Source organism: Antedon bifida, chromosome 4 (assembly GCF_963402885.1).
Source record: "Antedon bifida chromosome 4, ecAntBifi1.1, whole genome shotgun sequence".
Lineage (NCBI taxonomy): Eukaryota > Metazoa > Echinodermata > Crinoidea > Comatulida > Antedonidae > Antedon > Antedon bifida.
The window spans coordinates 17,290,704-17,313,571 of NC_136229.1; the positions used below are offsets into that span (position 1 = coordinate 17,290,704).

At 33.3% G+C, this 22,868-nt stretch overlaps 2 protein-coding genes across 2 annotated transcripts; both read right to left on the bottom strand.

The window, feature by feature from the left end:
- Positions 1–227: 227 nt before the first annotated feature.
- Positions 228–17,050, bottom strand: LOC144840598 (ethanolamine-phosphate cytidylyltransferase-like). Its single transcript, XM_078696470.1, has 12 exons — positions 16,901–17,050; positions 15,511–15,599; positions 15,191–15,352; positions 14,993–15,059; positions 14,534–14,581; positions 13,619–13,703; positions 8,922–9,060; positions 8,372–8,448; positions 8,062–8,139; positions 7,217–7,348; positions 1,630–1,718; positions 228–1,192 (listed from the first exon to the last, which is right to left on the bottom strand). The coding sequence occupies exons 1-12, from the start codon at positions 16,939–16,941 to the stop codon at positions 1,096–1,098; spliced, it is 1,104 nt and encodes a 367-aa protein (XP_078552596.1). The 5' UTR covers positions 16,942–17,050; the 3' UTR covers positions 228–1,095.
- A 303-nt stretch (positions 17,051–17,353) lies between these two features.
- Positions 17,354–21,952, bottom strand: LOC144840604 (2-oxoglutarate and iron-dependent oxygenase domain-containing protein 3-like). The gene is made up of 9 exons (XM_078696478.1): positions 21,827–21,952; positions 21,305–21,519; positions 21,130–21,205; positions 20,888–20,930; positions 20,714–20,778; positions 20,572–20,628; positions 19,909–20,062; positions 19,089–19,212; positions 17,354–18,771 (listed from the first exon to the last, which is right to left on the bottom strand). The coding sequence occupies exons 1-9, from the start codon at positions 21,916–21,918 to the stop codon at positions 18,632–18,634; spliced, it is 966 nt and encodes a 321-aa protein (XP_078552604.1). The 5' UTR covers positions 21,919–21,952; the 3' UTR covers positions 17,354–18,631.
- Positions 21,953–22,868: the final 916 nt, after the last annotated feature.

A 22,868-nucleotide genomic window follows, 5' to 3' on the forward strand; every position in this document is an offset into this window, starting at 1 on the left:
CTTCCACACTGAAGATATGGCATATAAGGATGTTATATAAGTTGAAAAAGACCGAAAGTGTGATAAAGAAATCAATATATGGGAATCAATAATAATTGGTGGAATGTATGATAGATTGTTTTTGCCTGTACCTGGCCTTTAAAATAAAAACTGTAAAAATTAAAACAGTGATTCTTGTTAACATTTTAAAAAGTTTATTTAATATATCACAATAAAATAATTCTTTTAAATTCACATGTTATCTATATACTGTGTAATTAATACCTCATGGATCCATCTATACAAATAATTTATACACAATATGTAAAAACATGTAAAAACATTTAAAACTTTTATTCCATAAACCCAAATAAAATATAATTCATATTTTTTATTAGAGATGACAAATATATATTCTATCTTCTAAATAAAACCAGCACTTTATATAATAAAGAATTAATGAACGATAAAATATGTAAAGTTTTGATAAACTATATGTCTAGGATAACATTAAAAATGATTTAACCACACATGCAACAGTGAAAAAAAGTTAAGAAGTTGAGTTTAGGGAAAAACCAAGTGTCAGTGTCAGAAACTGTATATTGTGAACACACAATTATGATGTATAAATAAATAAGAATATTATATATGATTATATTATATTTGATATAGATTTAAATATTTTACCCTGAACTCAAGGTTATATTCAAAATAAGCTACCAAAATTGATCAGATTATTAACACATCCAAGTCTACTCAATCGATAACAGACAAATAATGATATTGGTAATATTGATTGTAATAGATCGTTACACATACATTACATGTTTACTTATATCAATAAGAAATAGCTTAAACACATACTTTGCAAGCAATGGTTTAAAGTTATGTTTATACTATTTTGAATATTGCAATTTGAATAAGAATAATGTCAATACAAAGCAGACCATTAGCTGGTTGGACCATGGTATGGCAACAATCATTAAAATGTTGGGTTAAGACTAAAACATTTTCCTGCTGTACATTAAACCATACACCCATCAGTAACTCAGTCGTCATTAGCGTTTCCCTATTTACTTCAAACTGTCTGGGTTTCATTTATATTACATGCACTCTTTACTGTGGGCCATTTAATTTTTTTCGTTGAGCCATTATTTCTATCAACTTGATCTCTTTCTTTTCTTTCTTTTCATTGCGTTCTTGATAATTCCGCCTATAAAAAACAGAGTGATCAGTTGTGAATTATGCAATATGTATCTACAATGTCAATTTGATATTGAGATATCTTGTACTGTGGTATTAAGATCATTGCTTTTACAATCACCATGTGATACCCAACACCTGGTTAAATATGCAAATAAGGTCAGTAAGTTTATAATTAAATTATGATATAATAGTAGTAGTAACTGCCATAATTGAAGCGTAGAATCTGTCTACACTATCAAACTTTATGTGACAAAAAAGTGTGACATGCACAAGTATGGTAGTGATATGACATCTATACATGGGCAAATCACATTTTGTTGTCACATAAAGTTTGATAGTGTAGGCAGAGCTTAAGATAGGAGAACTTGTCTCCTTTAGCTTAGTGCCAAACAACAGTGGGACAGGTACTGAGACAATAACTATGAAGTATACAAGATTACTGACCTGTTTTCAATAATCCTATCAACAATCTTGGAAGTTGACATATCACTGCAACTATCAACTATCTTAAAAATTCCTTTGTTTTTTGGTGTCTATATGGAGAAAAAAATCATTTTAGATTCAAAACATTATTTTATTTGGAAACATTCTTATTACATTAACTGTACTACAATACATGGCATAGAGGGCAGTATTTATATATACACTACAGTCAAAGATCTTATATACTAAAGATAGGACACTCTCGAAATTTTACGTGCAATTCATGTAACACACAAGGAGCTCATTTTATAGGGCGCCCTCTCGCTCAAACAAGTAGATTTATGGATCAGATATGTCTACTGTATTGTAACTGAATACACAATAATTGCGGTAATGTGCGATTAAATTATAATGATAGACTTATTTCCTGTACTTTGTAGATCTCTATTTGTTTTAATTATTGAATATTGTTGTTATTATTGAATGTTTATCATCATCCTCAAAATCATCATCTAGGAGTAATCATCACTCACATCACTACTACTTATTTATGCGAGTCGGTCCCTCTGGTATTAACACTAAGCGCATCGTATTCAGTTTTTGTTCTTGATATGTTCTTCCTTTTCATCCAGCAGCAAAACAGTGCATATTAGGAAAATATATTAGTCAAATAGTGTTATAAACAATTAAAAAAGAAGTCACTTTTTAAAATCACTACTTCGACTATTTTATTGCAGTAATTTTTCGGAATATATTTATAAACAATCATAGGCTTAAGCCTACAGGCATGACATGAAACAGATTATGATAGTCAATTCTGAGATAATTCATACTAGGCCTACTGTATTATGTACCCATCATTCGCCATGACATTCATTTATTATTATAATTTATTTAAAACCTGAGATAACAATTAGTTATGTTATAGTAGTCTCAGTTTAAAATTAACTCAATAACTATTGCGAAATGATGCACGGGCCACCCAGAGGAAATATAAAAAAATGTAGAAACATTGAAATAAAATCATCATATTTACAATTATTCAATCATCATACCGGACCGTCGTAATGATCATCATTTCTAGCCGATAATGCAAAGACCGGGCCGGGGCGCGTACAGACCTCCTACAACTTTACCATACCTCATAAATGTGATACTTTAATTAATTTTTTACTCTTCTTCTTATCACTGATTATGTCTCTGTTGAAGAATTTAACAGCATAGAATATGCGTAGGTTTACGTACGTTTCAATTAGCAATGTTTCAATTGCTGGTGAACAAAGATTCAACTTCATACCAAATCTATGTAACATGGTAGCGATTTTTAACTTTATTTTTCTGCTGATGTTTGATGTATGTAAGTATTTGTTAAAGTTAGAAACAAAAATCTTTTCACAGATAGATAGGACATTAACTACATTGTCAGTAGGCATAATTAATCCTCCGAAGTCGTTGTACTGGTTGATGGGCATATAAGACTTAAAATGTGTTAGGAACTGCTTTGGGTCTTCCAGTTTTCGATTGGTTTCTCGCATCGCACTGTTACAGATATCGCAGTTGTGCTTTACACTTACTTTCTTGACGACGTAACCGGCTACATATACTAAAGTATTTAGCTGAGTCATCTCAAATTCTTCTAAGCAGCAGTCGTCGTCAGTGGTGGCATCGTTGTCTTCTTGATCGGCAACATGATGCGATTGTGGCGTTGATGATGATGATGATGATGATGATTGGGCCATCATTATTGCATCAATTCCATTTAGCTGTCGATCAGTGTCTTCAAGGCAATTCGAATTTCCTAACGGAATTAACATCCTGTTGCACATAACTTCCTTCAGGGAGGCTCTAAATTCATCTGCCATCGGGTTATAGCGATGACCCCCTCTCCCTCTGACAATAGAAAATAAGTTCTCCAGGCAATCTTGATTTAGTCTGCCTGTGAGTATAAACTTAAAGGCGTGATTGTTGATTAATTCGTCATGCAACCCGATCATCGCTTTGATCGTCAGTAGCCAGCCATCGATACATGCAATCTGTTTCGTCGAGCCGTCACTCACCGTCCACGAAGATATCCATTCGTAACATTCTTTCCAGAACTGGACGTGAATAGACGTAGGTGTAGCTGCCCGTCTGTAGATGTTGGTATTCTGTATGCATCTGGCATTGCATGAATCGAATAATTTGTCCATTGTGCTGATGAATTTGGCTGTGTGTACTGCATCTGGTGGCAATTTTCCAAGCGATGCATAGGTCATGATCCCAGATGCAACACTGTTGCTGAGGACCTGCGTTGCCAGACATACTCGCATGGGGGAGAATGGAGGGAGTTCAATATGCTTGGCAGTCAATTTTGGGGCAATTCGTAATGGCAAAATGGAATCATTCTTATAAAATTCCACTATGTACTCCCATTTAATTGTATTGCCATCTACGACAAACTGATGGTGCTTTAAGTTGTTTCGAACACTCTTAATTAAATGCGGTGGGTCGAACAGCGTATACACTTTGTGTGTGGTGTCGGTCGTACGTTGACTGTGAAGAAAGTAGGGCTTAGTCTTCTTTATACCTAAGGTATGAAACATCCTTCTGTTGTTCGAACCCTGGTCTGCTATTACAGCTTTAACAATTAGTCCAGTTTCAAAAAGCCGAGTGAGACACTCTTTCAGAAGAACGGTCTGTGTGTCACCAGACGTAGCGCCATTTGCTAGGAAATATCCAAGTGGCTGCTTCCATCTAGATGTCATACTCCTAACCATGAACACTAGCGCCTGTGTAGCAACCTTCTTTGTTGTGCCAATGTTCCCATAGTCTTCTAACCCTTCCATGCAATCTTTATAACGATTGTATTTGATGGCAGCTTTCAGGGACATTTCATCAAGGGACACGGCCACCACACGTTCACGTTCATTGAATGTTGCACATCGAATTTTTAATGATGAAAAAGTGGCATCATTAAATCCTGGTTTCACTTCGACTCGTTGTAGCCACCTTTTCAGTGTTCTTGGGTGTGGAAGGACAAACATCTTTCTACAAAACCTGTAAGCCCTGGGACCTTGGAAATGCAACGCCATTGAAAACAAGTGGTCTTTCACTGTATAACGACGGCCCTTTGGTTTCTTCTTGCCAATTCGTAGTTGACCGGCAAAGAAATCTAAGGCATTAGTACTCATGTAGCTTTTAGCTTTCTGAATTATACTTTCGATTTGATCACCACCTGCTAGTTCAATGATGGTAGACTGTATCTTCTTCATTTTTGCTTTAAGTCGGCATACCCTCACTCGATATTTCGAAGTACTGGCATGTCTTGAAGTTGACGGACATGATTGTCTAGCCGGCGTCTCATTTAAGGGTATCGGTATATCTGTAAATAAAAAGGGAACACATGCATCTGTGATTGAGAATAATAATAATAATAATAATTATTATTATAATATTAATAATAGTAGTAGTTGGAATCAGTCAGTCAGTTATCCAATCAGTCAATCTATACTTTAATAAATAACATTTTGTGAATATATAAGGTATATAATGCTTACTTGGAACTTGGCACTCATCTTCAGTCTTGTCTTGTGTTGGTGAAGGAGTCACGGTAGACGTCATAGCATAGTTATGATCAGAATGATGACGGGGGGCCCCTACACAAAAACAACAATTAAGAATAAGTACCAAGTCACACAACGAAATATTAAATGCCAGCATAACTTTTTGTTGACAGGCCAAATACGGTAAGTATAAAAAGAGAACATTAATGAACGATATGTTTGTATCAGGAAGAAAATAAGAACTTTCACAATTTAATTATTATTGTAATGTATTTTATTAGTACACTAGTACTATATTCACTTACTTGTTTCACGGTGAACAGTCTGTAACTTTCGAACATTAAGTAATTGTTTTCTGGAGTTGGTGTTAACTGCCTCCGAGTGTCTTGTGGGTAATTTACGCCGCACTGTTACTTGGTGTGGTGGATTTGGGACATCAAATATTGTAGGGACTGCATTCCATACAAGTCTTCTTGTGACCATCAGTATTTGAGATTCTTCGAAATGAATATTGCACAAGTGGCAATTACGGTGTAAATAGGAACTTGGTTTCCTTCTCAAATCCGCGCGTCGTGTGTTCTGGGCCCATTTTGCACACCTGTAAATTAATAATTGTCTAGTGAGTTTTTGCTTTATCATAATTAACGTTTACGTAATTATAGGACGTCTACGTGCATGATAATTGATTTTCAAATTGGTTAGGGCCTAAAATCAAATACTTAAGCCTAACCTAAAACCACTAACTAACGGTTGAATTTCATAAATATTAAGTATAAGATTCAATCAAAAATTGTTTGTTAGGGCTACTCAACGGATAAGTAATATAACCAGGGAACAATAAAAATAGTGTAATTTCACTGTTATTATAACTAATGTCCTAGCCTAATAATGATAATAATAATCATTTCATGCGTTAATAGGCCTATACTGTAATGTACGTAACGGCTAGTAAACGAAATAAAATAACCATGAGACAGAAAGCAAATATTAACCATGAGACGGAAAGCATGAAATAATTAAGATCACAATTTGTTTATATTAAGTATTATTATTATTATTTCTTTAATGTAAAAAGAGGGACTACAGCGACATGGCAATTGGGCTTCTTATAGTCTTTCGACCAAATTTTTACTTATATGCCAACAATTGTAATGATATATATTTGGTCAATAAATGTTTCTTGAATTGAAAGTTTTAACAATTGTTTGTTAAGGGTACTAAATTTTAAAGGATAAGTAATATAACCAGGGAACAGTGAAATTAGTGTAATTTCACTGTTATATAACTAATGTACTAGGCCTAGTAGTAGCCTAATAATGATAATAATAATCATTTCATACGTTTAAATAATAATTATTATTAATATATGTATAAATTGAATACAGTAGTAAAGTAAGATTAGTCCCTACATAGTATATGTTAAGATGTAGGCTACTTATTTAATTACATCCCATAAATTTACCTGTTCTTGTCTTTGGGAAAATTGTAAAACTTAAGTTCTGGGTTGGCCTTTGAATTGCTTTTACAATTAATTGCAGCACAGTACATCCCTCCACTTTTTCTCTTTTCATTCATTGTTTCTTAACCATACAAACTTTGGCGCGAGTCCTCAATCCCATTTTCTAAAGAATACTGCGATCGTCACGCAAAAGTTCGTTACTTGTTTAAGCGAGGGGGCGCACTATAATTCGACGCTTCTAAAGTGTTACGCGTAAACGCGGGTAGTGTCACATCTTTAGATTATAAGATCTTTGCTACAGTACAATACATGGCATAGAGGGCAGTATTTATATATACACTACAGTACATTACATGGATTAGAGGGCAGTATTTATATATTACATGGCTTAGAGGGCAGTATTTATATATACACTACAATACATTACATGGCTTAGAGGGCAGTATTAATATATATTTCACACATTCAACTCTAACCAAAATTTGTCTCATTAACATAAGAGGCCTTGATAGTGTTTGAGGCCTTGATAGTGTTTAGCCATGTGAAATTGGAAGTGACTCTAATTAAAGACCAACATTGTAGAGGTAAAATAGGTAAAATTACTCACTTCATAGGGATTTGAACCATTAGCTGATGGCTTGATAGGCGTCATGCCATGCACTACGACGTCAACACCAAAGTGATCAAGTAATGAGTTATTAACGATATACGGTGCGCCAATGACTACTTCATTCACATACTAAAAGTTAAAGAATATTGCATTATAATAATGTAATAGGCAAAATTCTCTATAAATAGTAATCAATGTTCTCTAGCATTACACAAAAATCAAGATGCACAATAACTTGTTGAAATAATAAATTCTGAAATATTTTGTACACAATGATATGTGATAAATGTTAAAGTGTCAAAATATTTAATCTGTATGTTATATGTTGTTGAAGGTTTGCAGCAAATGTTGATAATAAAGTTTGCAGTACACCATGTATATTAGTTCTTTAAAGAACTGTTGAGTTTCACGATGTTTTAATCAATATGCTCACTCCTGAGGACAATCAACGCATATTGATTGAAACTTCAATAAACTCATATACAATGATCTTCTGAAATTACAACGGTTTTTAGATATGTTGTTCTAGTTGCATTATTATGGGAGTATGTTTCCATACGTGTTTGATCCAAAAAATACTTGAGGTAATAATGTGCAGCACATTGAGAGCTTGCTTATATGCACTATATAAGAATGAACTATTATTATTTATGTTGGAGTCACAAAAGATGAGTCTTGCATATAAATTTGTTTTAAGTATACACACATACAATTAATTAAAAACAAAATATAGCATATTGTAATCTTTAAATTCACATATGGATTTAGAATAGAAAAAAAAAATTCTATTATTTACAAACTATCTTCCTTCTCACTACAGAAGTAAAATGGCGTTAACTTACCCGACACGCCAGGACACTTAATGTTCGTTCATGTAGGTTCATGATTGGGTAATTACCGCCCCAATAGCGATTTACCTCCTGAATTTAAAAAGAAAAACATTACAAGATCAATATTTTGTGCATCTGGATATGATTTTCATTTCCAAATATTCATTCATTCATTTGCACAAAGCAAATTTAAAATATGATAAAATATGAAGAAAATAGTTTGTGCGTTGTATCTGGAGAAATATGATATTGCAGTCGTTTGACGGTAACATTTTTTAGCCGCGGCTTTTGAATAATAAATCGTACTAGACAGTAAACTAACCTCATCTGTATGTAAACCAACGATGACATAGTTTCCAAGTTGGCTAACCTTTTCAAGAAAGTCAACATGCCCAACATCTGTATTACTTAATGTAAGGAATCATGTCATGAAATCTCAAAATAGCATCACACTACAGAGAGCGGCATATATTTGTATAAACTGGCGGTAGTCACCGAGTTGTGCTCTGAACAGTGAAATACCATAGGCTTCTTTGGCCTACCACAGTTCGAATCCCATCCACACTCGGTCGGGTGGCAATACATATAGATAGCGGATGAGGCATTAAGCTGTTGGTCCTGTGTGCAACATGGCTCGTGTGCAAGCTAAAGAATGCAGTAGACTCTTCAAAAAAACATGGGGATTGTTTCTTGTGTATTTCCCAATTCACCACCAGAAAGATCCCATCGGAAACAAGTCTAAAAACTTAGTGGGTTATCGTTATAGTTAATAATAATAATAAATAAAAGCACAAGAATGGCTATTACTATTAATATCAAGTTTGTTACACAGATTTTGTGTTCTTAAACATTTAATGTTAATGAAAGGATACGAAAAAGGTCAAAAGCTCCAGCAGTATAAACAATTTTGTCTCCTGGGTTCGGTTCTTTACCCTCTGCAAACTGAATGATCTTATTGGTTGTTGGTAAAAATTGTGAAATACCAGTGTAAGGACTCTTTAGGTTTGAACACTAGAAGTAAAAACAAAAGTATAAACATCAATTAAAAAACTGGAACAAAAGATTTAATAGAAATATGAATGTTTTTTTGTGTTCTTATAGATAGTAATAGTAACCAGTTAAAGTACTAGTAACCAGTTAAAGTACTAGTAACCAGTTAAAGTACTAGTAACCAGTTAAAGTACTAGTAACCAGTTAAAGTACTAGTAACCAGTTAAAGTACTAGTAACCAGTTAAAGTACTAGTAACCGGTTAAAGTAGTAGTAACCGGTTAAAGTACTAGTAACCAGTTAAAGTACTAGTAACCAGTTAAAGTACTAGTAACCAGTTAAAGTACTAGTAACAAGTTAAAGTACTAGTAACAAGTTAAAGTACTAGTAACCAGTTAAAATACTAGTAACCAGTTAAATTTAATGCAAAATAAAAAACATTTGAAAATTAATTTTATTGGTTTTTTAAATGTCATTGTAATATTTATTAATTAAAGCCCCCTTCCCTACGTTTTTTAGATCTAATTTAAGATCACAAACTATATTTAATGTAAAAACAATACTATATGGTCCTATTGCGATAACTTTTTTCGTCTTTAAACGGTTAAAAATGTGAAAAATAAGTTGATTCTAATAATTATAGCGGCCCGCTATAAATCCCAAAATGCATTGCGCGCGGATTGATATTTTTGTTTTTCACCTGTAATTCGCCCACTTTTCGATCGATCGTGAGGCCAAAACAAATGGAAGACTCCTGACTTTTCAGCGAAAATACCGGGTTTTCCCCAATTTGTAACGGAGTCTGGCAAAAATAGAAAGACAATTAATGCAGCAACTATACAACTTCAGGCTAGGTATATAGCTAGCGTACGATGTTCGTACGTTACCGATGTTTACCAGCTAGGCCTACAAAACTAAGCCTAACTAGGCTAGGCCTAAGACCGTCCACGAGAGGTCGATCGCCGCGAGCTACTTAGGTAGTGCATTGTTTCTCACTTTTTATCATAATTTACCATAAAACGTACATTTAAGACAAGGAATGACATGATTTAATGTTTTTAAAGTAATATATATATGTATTATTTTTACAAAACGTCACAAATTGTAGGGAAAGTGTCTTTAACAAATTTAGTTTGGTGGGGAAAATATGCATAATTGTGACCCGATCTGGCAAAACCCTACTTTTGTCGGAAATATTCATTTTGTATTTTTTTATATATTTGGATTATTTGAATCATAAGCTTTGTAGTGGTGTTTATTTCATAAAAATTGAGTAAATATTTAAAAAGTTATTACATTTTAAAAACTTACAAATCATTCAATTAGTTTACGAGAAAATCGCGTTTGAAGTTTGAAATGAAATTCTTTTTGATACGCGCTGAAAACTCACTCCGTAGCAACGCGGTATTTTGGTCTAAGGCACAATGACGTCATACCAGGAAGTGTGTGCGATATAATAGCAGCGTGCACATCATAGTCAATTTGACTGATTTCAGACGCCGTTTTAACCTATTTAGTCACTCGAATTAACTATTTTGCACTATTGAAAAACAGCATTATAACGTCAAGCTTATTTTAACTGGTTTCGGAGGTGTTTACGATATCAACAGCGAAAAACCAAGCAGGCCTAGCTAGGCCTATTCAGATTTTCGCCGTCATCGCCTGTAAGACCTACTGATGGGTGTTCATCAGGCCGTGTATGGCAGCGGTGCATCGACATTGGGGCTGGCGTTAGTAGTAAACTAGCCTAGACAAGTTTGGCGCCTTGCAGAGTCACAGCTTGCTAGCTACTTACATTGTATTGACGATTTAATACATTTGTTTGTTTTATAACTTGGAAGATTCGCTGTAATGTTTGGACTTGAATCCAATGAGTTTAAAAAACATTTAAGATGAAAGGACTGGACAATAAATTAAATAAATAATTAAGAGCCGATTGGATATATAAAATGTATAAAGAAAATTATTTATTGACAATAAAGCTAGGCCCAGTAGTAGTAGGCCTACAACCATAATAAAATTAAAGGGGGATTCTGGGTTTAAAATTGCTTTTAAATATCGTTTATTTATTAAATAAAAAATATTATAACAATATAGACATGTCAGAATGAAGAAGTAATAACGAGAAATTAAAAAAATTAAATTTCATATACATTTTAGGGTAAATTCATGGAAAGTCTGTTTTTTAGCAGCTTAGGGAAGCTCATTAATATTCATGAGATATTCACAAAACACGTCATCAGTGGATTCCAAACTCGCGACGTCATGTACAGTGTGTTTGTCAACTAATTTACATCCCTCTCCCCTGTCAAACGACAACCACCCGATCATTGTGAAATACATTTTTTGTAGATTTTCTAAGCTAGGCCTAAAGTGTAATAATAACAGTAGTAGCATATATTTATTTGACATTTAATGAAATACAAAATTTAGTACAGATTATATATAGATTGTATACAGTTATACTATTTTTATACCTCGAATAGTACAGATCGTATTATCGGCTTCAAGTACTAGGCTAGGCCTAGCCTAAATTATTTTTTGTCATGGGTGAGAGCCATTCTGACTAGGGATTCCATGCCACGATGGCTACCCTACGTTTTACATTGGGGCCCATCATGGGCCTAGCTAGCCTACTAGTACTACTAAACGATTGGCCCATAAATAACAAAACTCAGTGGATCCAAACCCATCCTATCAACCAAACTCCTAAACAATCTAAACCTAAAACGTTCTACAAAATCGGCTGTAAATATTGAGGCAAAACAAGGTCCGATCGCCGTCCGCACGTATGCCTATGGTGTCCCGATCGTCTAAGTAGGCCTAAAATAGGCCTAGTTTACTCTCCAAAAAAGCGGATACTGCATCAAGCAAGTAGACCAGGTAGTAGGAAGGAGACCTGGCCGATCCGGCCCAGTTAAAAATTGAGCTAGCTAGTGTAGTAGACCCTATGCGAATTGATACTACCAGGCCTTTTACTATAGGCTACACTTGTTAAAATTAGCAATACTTATGTTTACAAATATTCTAACTCTCTCATTCGAGCTATATTATCTATACCATTCCGGTAGGTCGAGTCGACCTTCAATCAAATACTGTACATCGTTCATGTTGTGATTATAGACGGGGTATACTCGACCCGACCAGTTTGGTATTGTATACTGTATCTGCTTATCACGTGACGATGCCAGGCATGGGCAGAGAGAGCACGTGTATCGTCGTCTCGCTCTCCTCGCTCAGGAATGTATACGTTACGCTTCATTGATTTTGAAGGCTTTCCCTAAGTCAGTGCGAAAATCGGCAAACGTAAAGTGCAAACATATCTAAGTTTTCACTGTTTTGATAAATTTTCATAGAAAATTGACTTCATAAATGGGAAGACCGACTGAAATTACATCAGATAAGTATAATTTTACAAAAGTAATTGATATGGTTAATGATAACGAGTCGTCGGAAGATTGACCATTTCACGAATTTCCTATTCTGTAACACAGTGTCATATCGCCGTAGCTGCACTTGTAATCTGGCCTCATTTCACAGCCTTCGTTCTGCTTCACTGGGCGCTTATATAAATTGAAACTTTTACCGTTCAAGAGACAAACAAATATATTTTACATTTTTTACTATTCATTTTAAACCCGGAACCCCCCTTTAAGGCCTATAGCCCAAAAAAATATAGAAAATACAATTGAATTTATGACGTGAATTGTTTTTGACTTGTCTATTTTACTATGGAATAAACAAATACAGGCTACAGCTATTACAGAACACTTTACTTTGAATATTAAAATCGTTTTTATTCCAATTTACGACATGCTGTGTGTAAAATGAAAATAACCTAAAAAATGTAAACAACTTTTTATTTCCGCGCGTAGAGCGTATAACATCTAGCGCGTTGACCAATAACGTTTGTTATTGCGATGATGCGCCATAGCAACACACGCAGTTCGCTGTTCCAGAAACTTCGAAGAACCGAATTTTCTGAAATTATGTCATAGTAAATCAAAGTTTTCATTGGTTCCTTCTTCAAACTCCGCCCTAAAACTTCCATATTTGGAATGTCAAATGGATGAGCTTTATTTTGATGTGTGACCTTTCAACATTGTGCAGCGAACTGGCGATCAAAATGTCGTCAAACTCTGCAACTTTCAACTGAATTTACGCAAAATTTTAGCGTAGATCGTGAATAAATTGTTAGGCTTGAGGAAAATACATGTTTTTAAAACTCTCTTTTTTCATAATTTTAATTAAATTTCGGGAGTTTAAATCAGGTAGACGTATTCTTAAATAGTGAAATATTTCGAAAATGCAAAAACATGTAATCTGCCAGGGTAGTCGATTTGGACGTATTTTGACTGATTACGTGAATTTTGAATTGCCGACAAAGAGAGGGTTTTGCGAGATCGGGTCACAATTTATGAATAAATCATAAATTTAAGAAATGTTTTGAAAAATCTAACACCATATCTTAATCACAGTATTTGTGAATATTTGCAGACACAATTTGAAACAGCGCAAGGCATTTTCAACAATTATAAAAACCTAATCCTTATTTAAAATTGCGCATAACTGATACTTACGCTGGCTTCGTTATTTGTTTTTCCATCTGGAATCGGTGAGTTTCGTGCTCCAACTAAATGGTGAGATTTAGTCATTAATAACATTCTGAAAAACAAATATTGACTTTGTGCAAGTGGGGGTGGAGGAGAGAGACATACATAAATCTGGTTTATCAGTACAATTTGATGCTATATAACATTAGATATCGTCCTCAAATTTTATAATACAATAATTACCAATTTCTCATATTTACATATGCTATGTAATATAAAACTGATATTAACCAACGATATGAATTTTAGCCATACAATTTTTTATAAATTCATTAATAATTCCAGATGCTTATTTGGATTTGTATATTAATTTATATATTTAATATATTAATACTAAACTTTGTTTTGTGTTTATCTTTCATAAACAATGTCTCATTAACTATGCCTTTTATTTCATTAATATATTAATTAATAAAGTACTAATTATTACTTGTGAATAATCGCAATTTAAATTTCAAACAGGTGGTTGCTAAAGATATATTTTTCTTTTGAATATTATTAATATTTTGAATTTTATAAACAATAGTTTTATGTATCTATATAAAAAAAGTAGAATTATGTTTATTGTTTTAATATTTATATATACAAAATGTCTATGGTGTGAGCTAAACAATCTGATTTCAAATCTGTGTTCTATTGTGGACAGAGATTACGACCCAAATTGTGCTTTAATTTATCAAGTTTAAATGTCAGCTTTATTTAATGATTTCAAAAGAGCAAAAGTTGTATTTGTTTAACACCTTTGATGATACTGACATGATAAATAGTTTAAATAACAGAATGAAAGCCAACGAAAAAGTGCAAATTTACATTTCAAGTCTTGGTTTACTCCTTGTCTAAATATATGGGTGGGGTAGATGATGGACAAATAGGAAACCTTACCTTCCAACTAAATCCGTTGTAGATACTCCAGCTGTTCTTTTACATTCTCTGAAAAATACAATGCAAGCTTCATTATCTCCAGACAATTTTCTAACTCTATTCATACTATAAGCTATAAACTCATACCCAGCATTCTTTGGGGCACTCCTATTCAGAGGACATCCTTATTAAGGGGAAACTTCCTTGTGAAACGAACAAGGAGAAATATATTTTTTAACACTGTGGGCATAGAACAAATTCTAAACCGCCCGGTGATACACTGAAAATTGATTAATTTGAAACAATAAGATGAGGAAATCTGTGAGAATGAGAAAATGTCGGTGGATTTAAACTACACACACACACACACTACACAAGAAGTGCTGCATCATTTTATGCTAAGTCATAAGTACATAAAACTTAAGTACATAATACTTTAGGTGGCCACCTCACTACAATATAAACAAAAAGTGAACATACTTGTATCTGCCTTGTTCTTTGACTATTCTGTAGGTATCCCGCCCTTCAGAATCTAGTGTGATGTCATCTGTTAGGGAAAGAATTATGGTTAATAGATTATAAGTTTAATATTATCTATTTATCATATCATTATCACATAAATGGAATTTTGAAAATGGCGTCTTGTTTAAAAATACTACAATATTTAATTTTATATACCTCCATGTACACAGAAATCGCAGTTGTATTTGTCCAATGTATCAAGTTCTGTTACGTATGGCACGCCTTCTATGACCTCATCAACCCATTTGATGGATCGTACCATTTTGTAACGATCTTCTTCTTTCATGACAGGTGGTCCTTTATGCTTGGCAACTTCAGCTAAATAAATAAAATTAAAAAATGGATTCATTTGTTGGGCCTTTTTATCCACTGGGCCGTCGACAACTCAGTTGCTATCAATGTAGCCACATAGTATACAGTAGAAAAGAATCAAATTAGAGGTTCTAGGCCTACTGTATTTCGTTAATCCAACTTACCATCTGAATGAATGCCAACAACCAATACATCCCCAAGTTTCTTAGCTTGCCGCAAGAAGTTTGCATGGCCAAAATGTGCCATGTCAAAGCTGAAAAGCAAATTAGTAAAATATTAGAATTATAAAATAATTAATTATAGAATACGAAATACACTGTAAAAACAACCCGATTTCTAAAAATAGCATTGGGTTTTAAAGTATTGTAAACTCACTGAACTAAAGCTGAAAGACCAAATTCTTAATCTTTTTTTTTTAGAATCATTCTGGATGACTTTTTGGTGGGGAAAACATACAAAAGAGATTACAGTAATGCATTACAAGATTACAATAGAGGATTATGTAGCACAGCAGCATTCCACCAAGTAGGGATACAGTAACATGTTGTACTACAACTGGAGGAAGGAATAACAATTAAACTTGGACAGTTACAAAATAATTAACTCATAAATTGAAGAAACCAAATTATTAATTACTGCATTGAATTTGAATGAATACTATTCATTAAAATAAACACCTATACTGTATTTTTTTCATATTTAGGGAGAATATTTTGATAATACATGTAACCATATTACACCCAAAAAAAATAAACACCACCCTTGAATAGTTGACTGTTGAATACAATAAAAAAGAGACACGGATGAATGCGTTCATTTCGTTGCTATAATGTTTATCAAACGCATTCGGTTCTGGAATACGACGGCGAGAAATTCAACTTTAAACTTCAATTTTATCAGTTTCTGAAAGAATTAAGCTTTGAAATTTGCAATATACCCTTAATAATCAATTCCAAACAGGTAGCTGCTCTCTGGTGGTAGGATTTATTGCTCTAGTAGGTATCTGGTGGTATCTGGTGGTGTTTTGTAGGACCGAATTATAATATAACTAGTAGTACTAGGCCTAGTAGAGGCAGGGGCGGGTACAAACAAACTAGTTTAGTGTCTAGACCTAAGCACAGACTAGGCTACAGGGAATAATTTCGCCAGTGTAGCATAGCAAAAAGCTATACAAAACAACCTTATTATTGCTACACATTTCTAAAATTGTGTAGCAAAAAATACAATACAAAACTATGTTTCTCGACTAAAAAATCAGTTTGATTAGCAATATTGCTAAACAAAATTTTTTAATGAAATTTTTCCCTGGGCTAGACTTATTAGATTCAGACATGCATGGATGCATCATCCAGGCAAGCAGCTGAGCTAAGCAGGCTACACTAAAACACACCACAGCAGGAAGGGCAGGGTCAGTTAGGCTAGCCGACATTAGTTAGTGGGGTCAGCCTAGTTATAGTAGAGTTAGCCTAGCTAGGCCCCGCCACAACTGACAACCCGGCGCCCAACCCGGCTTAACACACGGTTTTTTTATCTGAAAACATCACAATAACTTACCAGCCATCTACCCAAACTCGAACAGGCTTTCTATCTGCCATATTTGTTAAATAAATACTTTGTTTGAAGAAAGAAAACAGTAATTATAAAGTCAAATATGTAGCCTCTCTCAGTCAGCAGCGAAGCTCTGTTTGTTGTGTGCACAGTATATGAGCGGCGCGGCGAGAGAGATTGAATGAGAGATGAGACACGCCCCTTTTCTACAAAACACACATCGTGCGATCATTGGCGATCAATGGGTCAAAGGTGATAAAACAAGGACACACATCTTTACACTAAATAAGCATTTTTTGGGACAAAAAGTCGGGAAGAAGTACATTTTCTTCATTCTTTTAGTAGACAGATGCATTGTATCTATATCATGTTGTTGCTTTATCTCTTTATCTATGTCATTACTGCAGCCACAGTATAAATAAACACAAAATAAAGTAAACTAGATCAATTATATCATAATTTTAAAAATGTTTTTTATTAGAAATATTTGCATTACATATTAGTGTTGTATAGTATTCAAGTGCAATCATCCCATAACTTAAAATAACCTCCCTCTTTTATATGTCCAAAATGGAGAATTTCTAAAATAAATACATACATACTATTTTCAATCACAGTTTTCATGATAACCCAGTTGGTTTTTTCTATCTTTAGTATAGGCCTTGTCCTAATTTAATTTATAATAAATTGAATTTATTTTATTATATTGAGTGCATTATAAAAAAAATGACTAATACAGTGTATTAATATGCCTACCAATTAAAATATAAATTAATCTTAATTTTAAAATTTCTTATTTTTGTGCAGAATTTAATATTTCTGTAATATGAAATATCTGGTAGCAATTAATATAGCTTAGTACTTAGTCAACCCTTAGATTAGACTATCTAAAAACGGAAATTCCACCAAAAAAAAGAAAGACAAAAGGTCCTAATTTATCAGTACTATAGAAATTGCACCCTAAAAACCTGTGGCCATATTCAACATTCACTCTTTAAGCTCTGTCTACACTATCAAACTTTATGTGACAAAAAATGTGATGTGCCCATATATGGACACTATGATGTCATATCACTACCATATTTGGGTAAATCACTACCATATTTGGGCACGTCACACTTTTTTTGTCAAACTAGTTTGGTGTAGAAAGAGCTTTAGGCTAACAGAAAACAATTTTCTATAGAATACCACCAAAGTGAAATCAATATTTATTGACTTCAGGGAAGTATCTCACTTGATTGTGATTGGTGAATATGGTGACAGAAGCTTTGGTCCACACACTAAAGGTGTCATTAGGTGAAAGGTCAAGGTTTTAGTTGTCATAGTGATATGTAAACTATGGTCCTGTTTCTGCTGCATAAAAATAACCTGTTAAAAATGGTGTGAATAAATTAACCCCAATTTCTTGGAAGAAGAAACAGGACAATTTGTTAGTAACCGGTTAAATGGCAGCGCAAAAATAACGGTTAAAACACCCGTTCAATTTGGTGTTAGAACATCATTAAACCGGTTATTGCAGGGCAGTTTTAGCTGCGACACAAAATACGATACGATTTTTTTTTTTTGGAGCAAATAATGAGCAGAAATGCAGTCAATATAAAAATTAAATTTTAAATCTATATTGAAATAAACGGTTTACTCAGAGCTATGCAGCAGAAACAGACCCTATGTTTTTATGTAGGTCAGGGGAACAGGAATGTAGTAAATAATAATGGCAAGGAGACATGTATTTTAAGTTCATTTTCGTAGAGTTGGATATTTAATTTTCTCTTTTTTATTGCAAGTAAATGAGATAGTCATTGCATAGCGGGTTCCTTTGCTAACTTTCTCAACGTAATGCTGGTTCTCAGATCCTGATGTAAAAAATGATAGACGACCTGAAACATATAAAAGATATAATTTTAATAAATGTAACGTTCTAGTACAGTATTTAGCACATATCTGTACAGAGGCAGATCTCTGGTAGTGTTGTGATATTTGTAAAAATGGTGGCATAAAATTATAACATTTTTTACATTTTTTAATATCAAATACAACAAATTGTAAATTCCTATAATGCTATGTATTATCATATGTATTATTGAATTAATAATAATAATAAACATTTATAAAGCGCTGTTTACTGATGTCTCACAACAAAAACCATAAAGAACAGACAAGATTATTGTGATAAGTAACAAAGAACAATTATTACCTAATTTGGGCTCAATAGTTGAATTTGCCTTTTTATCAATGAATATAAAACGTCCTCCTTCAAAATCTTCACCATAGTTACTTAGGTACAGCAGAGATGTATAATCAAATGTTGTATACGTTTCCTAAAACAAAATAAACATGTTAGCATAAGTATCATCTGTAAAGTCATTTAGTATATTTTATATTTAATCACACTCTTGTATTTATATAAACAAGACCAGTCAATTCTGGCATATGAACTGTATACAATTGCATACATGACAACATCTAAAGTTAAAAACAGGAGGTGGTGTTTTTTTAGGTCAAAAACGCCCTCTATTTATTATTGAAAACAGGAGAGGTAAGGAGTTCAGTGTGTGACGTGACAAGTGGTATCGCGTGGTTGCTATGTAAGGGGAATCCCTTTCAGTTCAGAAACAAATAAATAAAAATTATGACCACAGATGTTCATACAAAAGTATAAAAGTTTGTAAATTTGCTTGTGTAAGCCTTTTTGTTGTATTTTAATGCAGAAAACAACACATACATCAAAATTCAGTTATCTTTGTAATCCGGGAGAAAATGGGGAAAATCAGGATCACGATGTTAGGCCGGAAGATGAGTCTAAAATACGGGAGTCTCCCGGCCAAAACATGTGTTGGCATGTATGCAATTGCATCTAAATCATATTCTCTAACTCAAAATACCATAATTATCACTAAAATGTTCATAAAAATAATGAACATGTGTTGATATAAAGTTTACGGTATACACACCATGTATATTAGTTCCGAAAAGAATTGTTGAGTTTCTTTTATAATGAACACATTACACTTTACCTTATCAACATGAGGATGCCAATATTCGTCATGTATTGTTTTTGCTGGTTTATTTGTCATACGAGAAAAAAACGTTGGATGAGTTAAATGAATGCTGTTAGCAGGAATTGAAAATTCACCAGCGATGGCTAACTGAATTTTACTGGCAACTCTCCTGAAAATTGAAGAATAAAACTGTTTATTTTATCATTGCACCTTTTTTTTACTGCGCCTTGTTCCATACCAATTGAGTCACTAAATTTCCTTGACCAAAGTACAATACCAATAGATCAAAGAAATTTATTATCGACACCGTTATCTTTAATGGCTGGTTTTGGAATTTTTATACTATATAGATATTTATATATTTTTTGGTTTTTAAAATGAATTGTAAATATCCAATTACATTTTTTAATATATTTATTGCAATAATGATGATTATGATATATATATTTTTTTTCAATTCTTCTTTTATTGGTTAATTCAGTTTTGAATTTTTATTTGAGATTGCAAAACAGGTAATATGTGGTGCTAAACACCTGAGGTGCTAAACACCTGAGGTATTCAACTTGCAAAATATGGTGGGAACATGGCACAAGATAAACTGCCATTGAATTAGTGAAGTTTGTCAACTAATTTGATAGTGTGGACAGAGCTTAACACTCCTACCAATGCTCAACTCACTTATATAAATCAAAATCTTTTGTTGTAAATATATTCAAACCTTGACTATGAATCAATCTGAAAGAAAAAACAAAGGTCAATCAATTTATTATACAATGGTGATGGTAGCAATTAAAATGACAACAAAATAAAAAATACCTACTGGTATACATCAATAAATGCATCTCCTTTCGATAGTGCCCCAGAGTGAAGATCAAGAATCGATGCCTGAAAGAAAGAAAAATCAAAACAATTATCCTATTGCAAACATTTGTCATAAAATTAAGCTGTAAGTGAAAGCAAGTAAATGAATTAATACAAAAACGGTGATACTTACCCCACCATTGGAGCCTCCAAGGGAAAGACCTTGCTTAGCAATCCTATAAAGATAGAAAAACACCATACAATTTAATGTAAATATCTGGACATGTTTTTTAATAATACTAATAGTATATTTAGGCCTAAAATACGATGGGCCACTTAAATGGTGAGTTTAATTAGATCGACGTGCTTATACCCTATCTTGGGTGGGTATACATGTACTCAGTATCATGTGTCTGCCTGTTTGGTAAGTCTTACTTTAGTAATTGCTTAGCTTCACTGTCTTTTATGAGACCATCCATCACAACTCTCCCACAATGCTTTGGGGCACAGTCTGTAACAAAAGAACAATAAAGATTTGTTAACATATAAATAACTAAGCCCTCAAATGTTATGTTCAGGAAATACTGTTACAATTACTCCTTTCATTCACCTTTGAATTTCCTTATATCATCTGCATAATCTTTTGAGCAAGGCACAGAATGCCGTCGATTGGAAACTGTTTCATCCTGTTTTGCAAAGGCTACCAAGTCATCCTGTTTTGAAAACATTTGCATAGCAAATATCAATCCACCAATCAGAACGAACCTCATTAGCATACGATTCCAGGGTATCTTTATCCTCCCCTGATTTGTGTCATCTTGTTGCCTGAAGAAGAAAAACAATTTATTACTTACTTTTAATAGTTAAATAATTTAAGATAAATCGATTTAAGTTTTAGCTTGAAATTAAATAAAATTCATTGAATAAATAAATGTTGACCTAGTTAGGCATGAATCCAGCTAGGCCCAAAAGCTTGCCCAACTCGAATCATCGCGACGCACTTCAAACCTTACCATACCGGATTGCCACCATACCCCGCCCGGACTCGACTGCATAAGCTAGCCTCTAGTCTAGGTCAACTTTAAAAACCTTTTAGCCATTCAATGGCCCTAGAATATGTATTGTTACTTACACGTTTCCACTTCCATTCTCAGTTGCATCATCTTTAGAGTTTTGATGAAGTTTACATTTTTCTGTTATTCGCTTTCTAGCTTTTGGTGGCATTTTTTTCGCTATCGACCGAAAACCCGTGTTTTGATACTTTGTGTATGGAACGCCGTTAGTGCCTTCTTCTTTTGTAGATTTAGTTGTACGTAACCAGTTGATTTTTTCCTTATAATTATGTTTGCAAATTCATTGGTTGTTTTCCCATCAAAATATACACTATGTGTTTTTTTACGTCATAACTTTTACTGCCAGTAATGGTCAGGATACTACCTGATTAGATCATTTTAATCTAAATTCCAAGCTCAAGTAATACAACACAATACAACAATGACAATCATCCAAATACTTTCGTTCAATCTATGGTTTTAAAGATACTTTAAATATATTCTTTTCATCAGTGTACTAAATATTTTATCAACATAACATTATAAGGCTATCAAACATAGATAGTCTTGACATTATCAACAAATAGTTTTCATTAGTACCTAATTAAAAATATAAAATTATTAATTAATTAATTATTATTACAGTATTATCATCATTATTATTAAATATTATTATAAATTTATATTTAAAAGAATTGTGTTATATTGCGCAATTAACAGGTTAACGTAAAAATGAGTGTATAAAACTAGAAAGACGCATGACAAAAATATGAATATAATTTTAGAACCATAAACATCAAATTGAATACAGTGCAATATTATTTATGACTATAGATCTGTATAAACTGATTGTTGTAAATAATTATAATTGAAAAATACAGTACAAAAGTTCCTTTTTAAGAAAAATGGTGGCATAACGGCTATGAGTACTCACTGGCTAAACCCAGGAGCTTATGGGGCCATGAGCAGTGCCCAGGGGGAAAAACAGGCATTAAAATATGTTAAAAAGGGCTAAAAACGCCTGAGGCTCCAGCATTGGAGGGCCACTTACGGTTCCTAAACCATTACGCCACTGATTTTGAACATAGAATATAGGAAATGTCCAATAAAGCAAAATTCTGT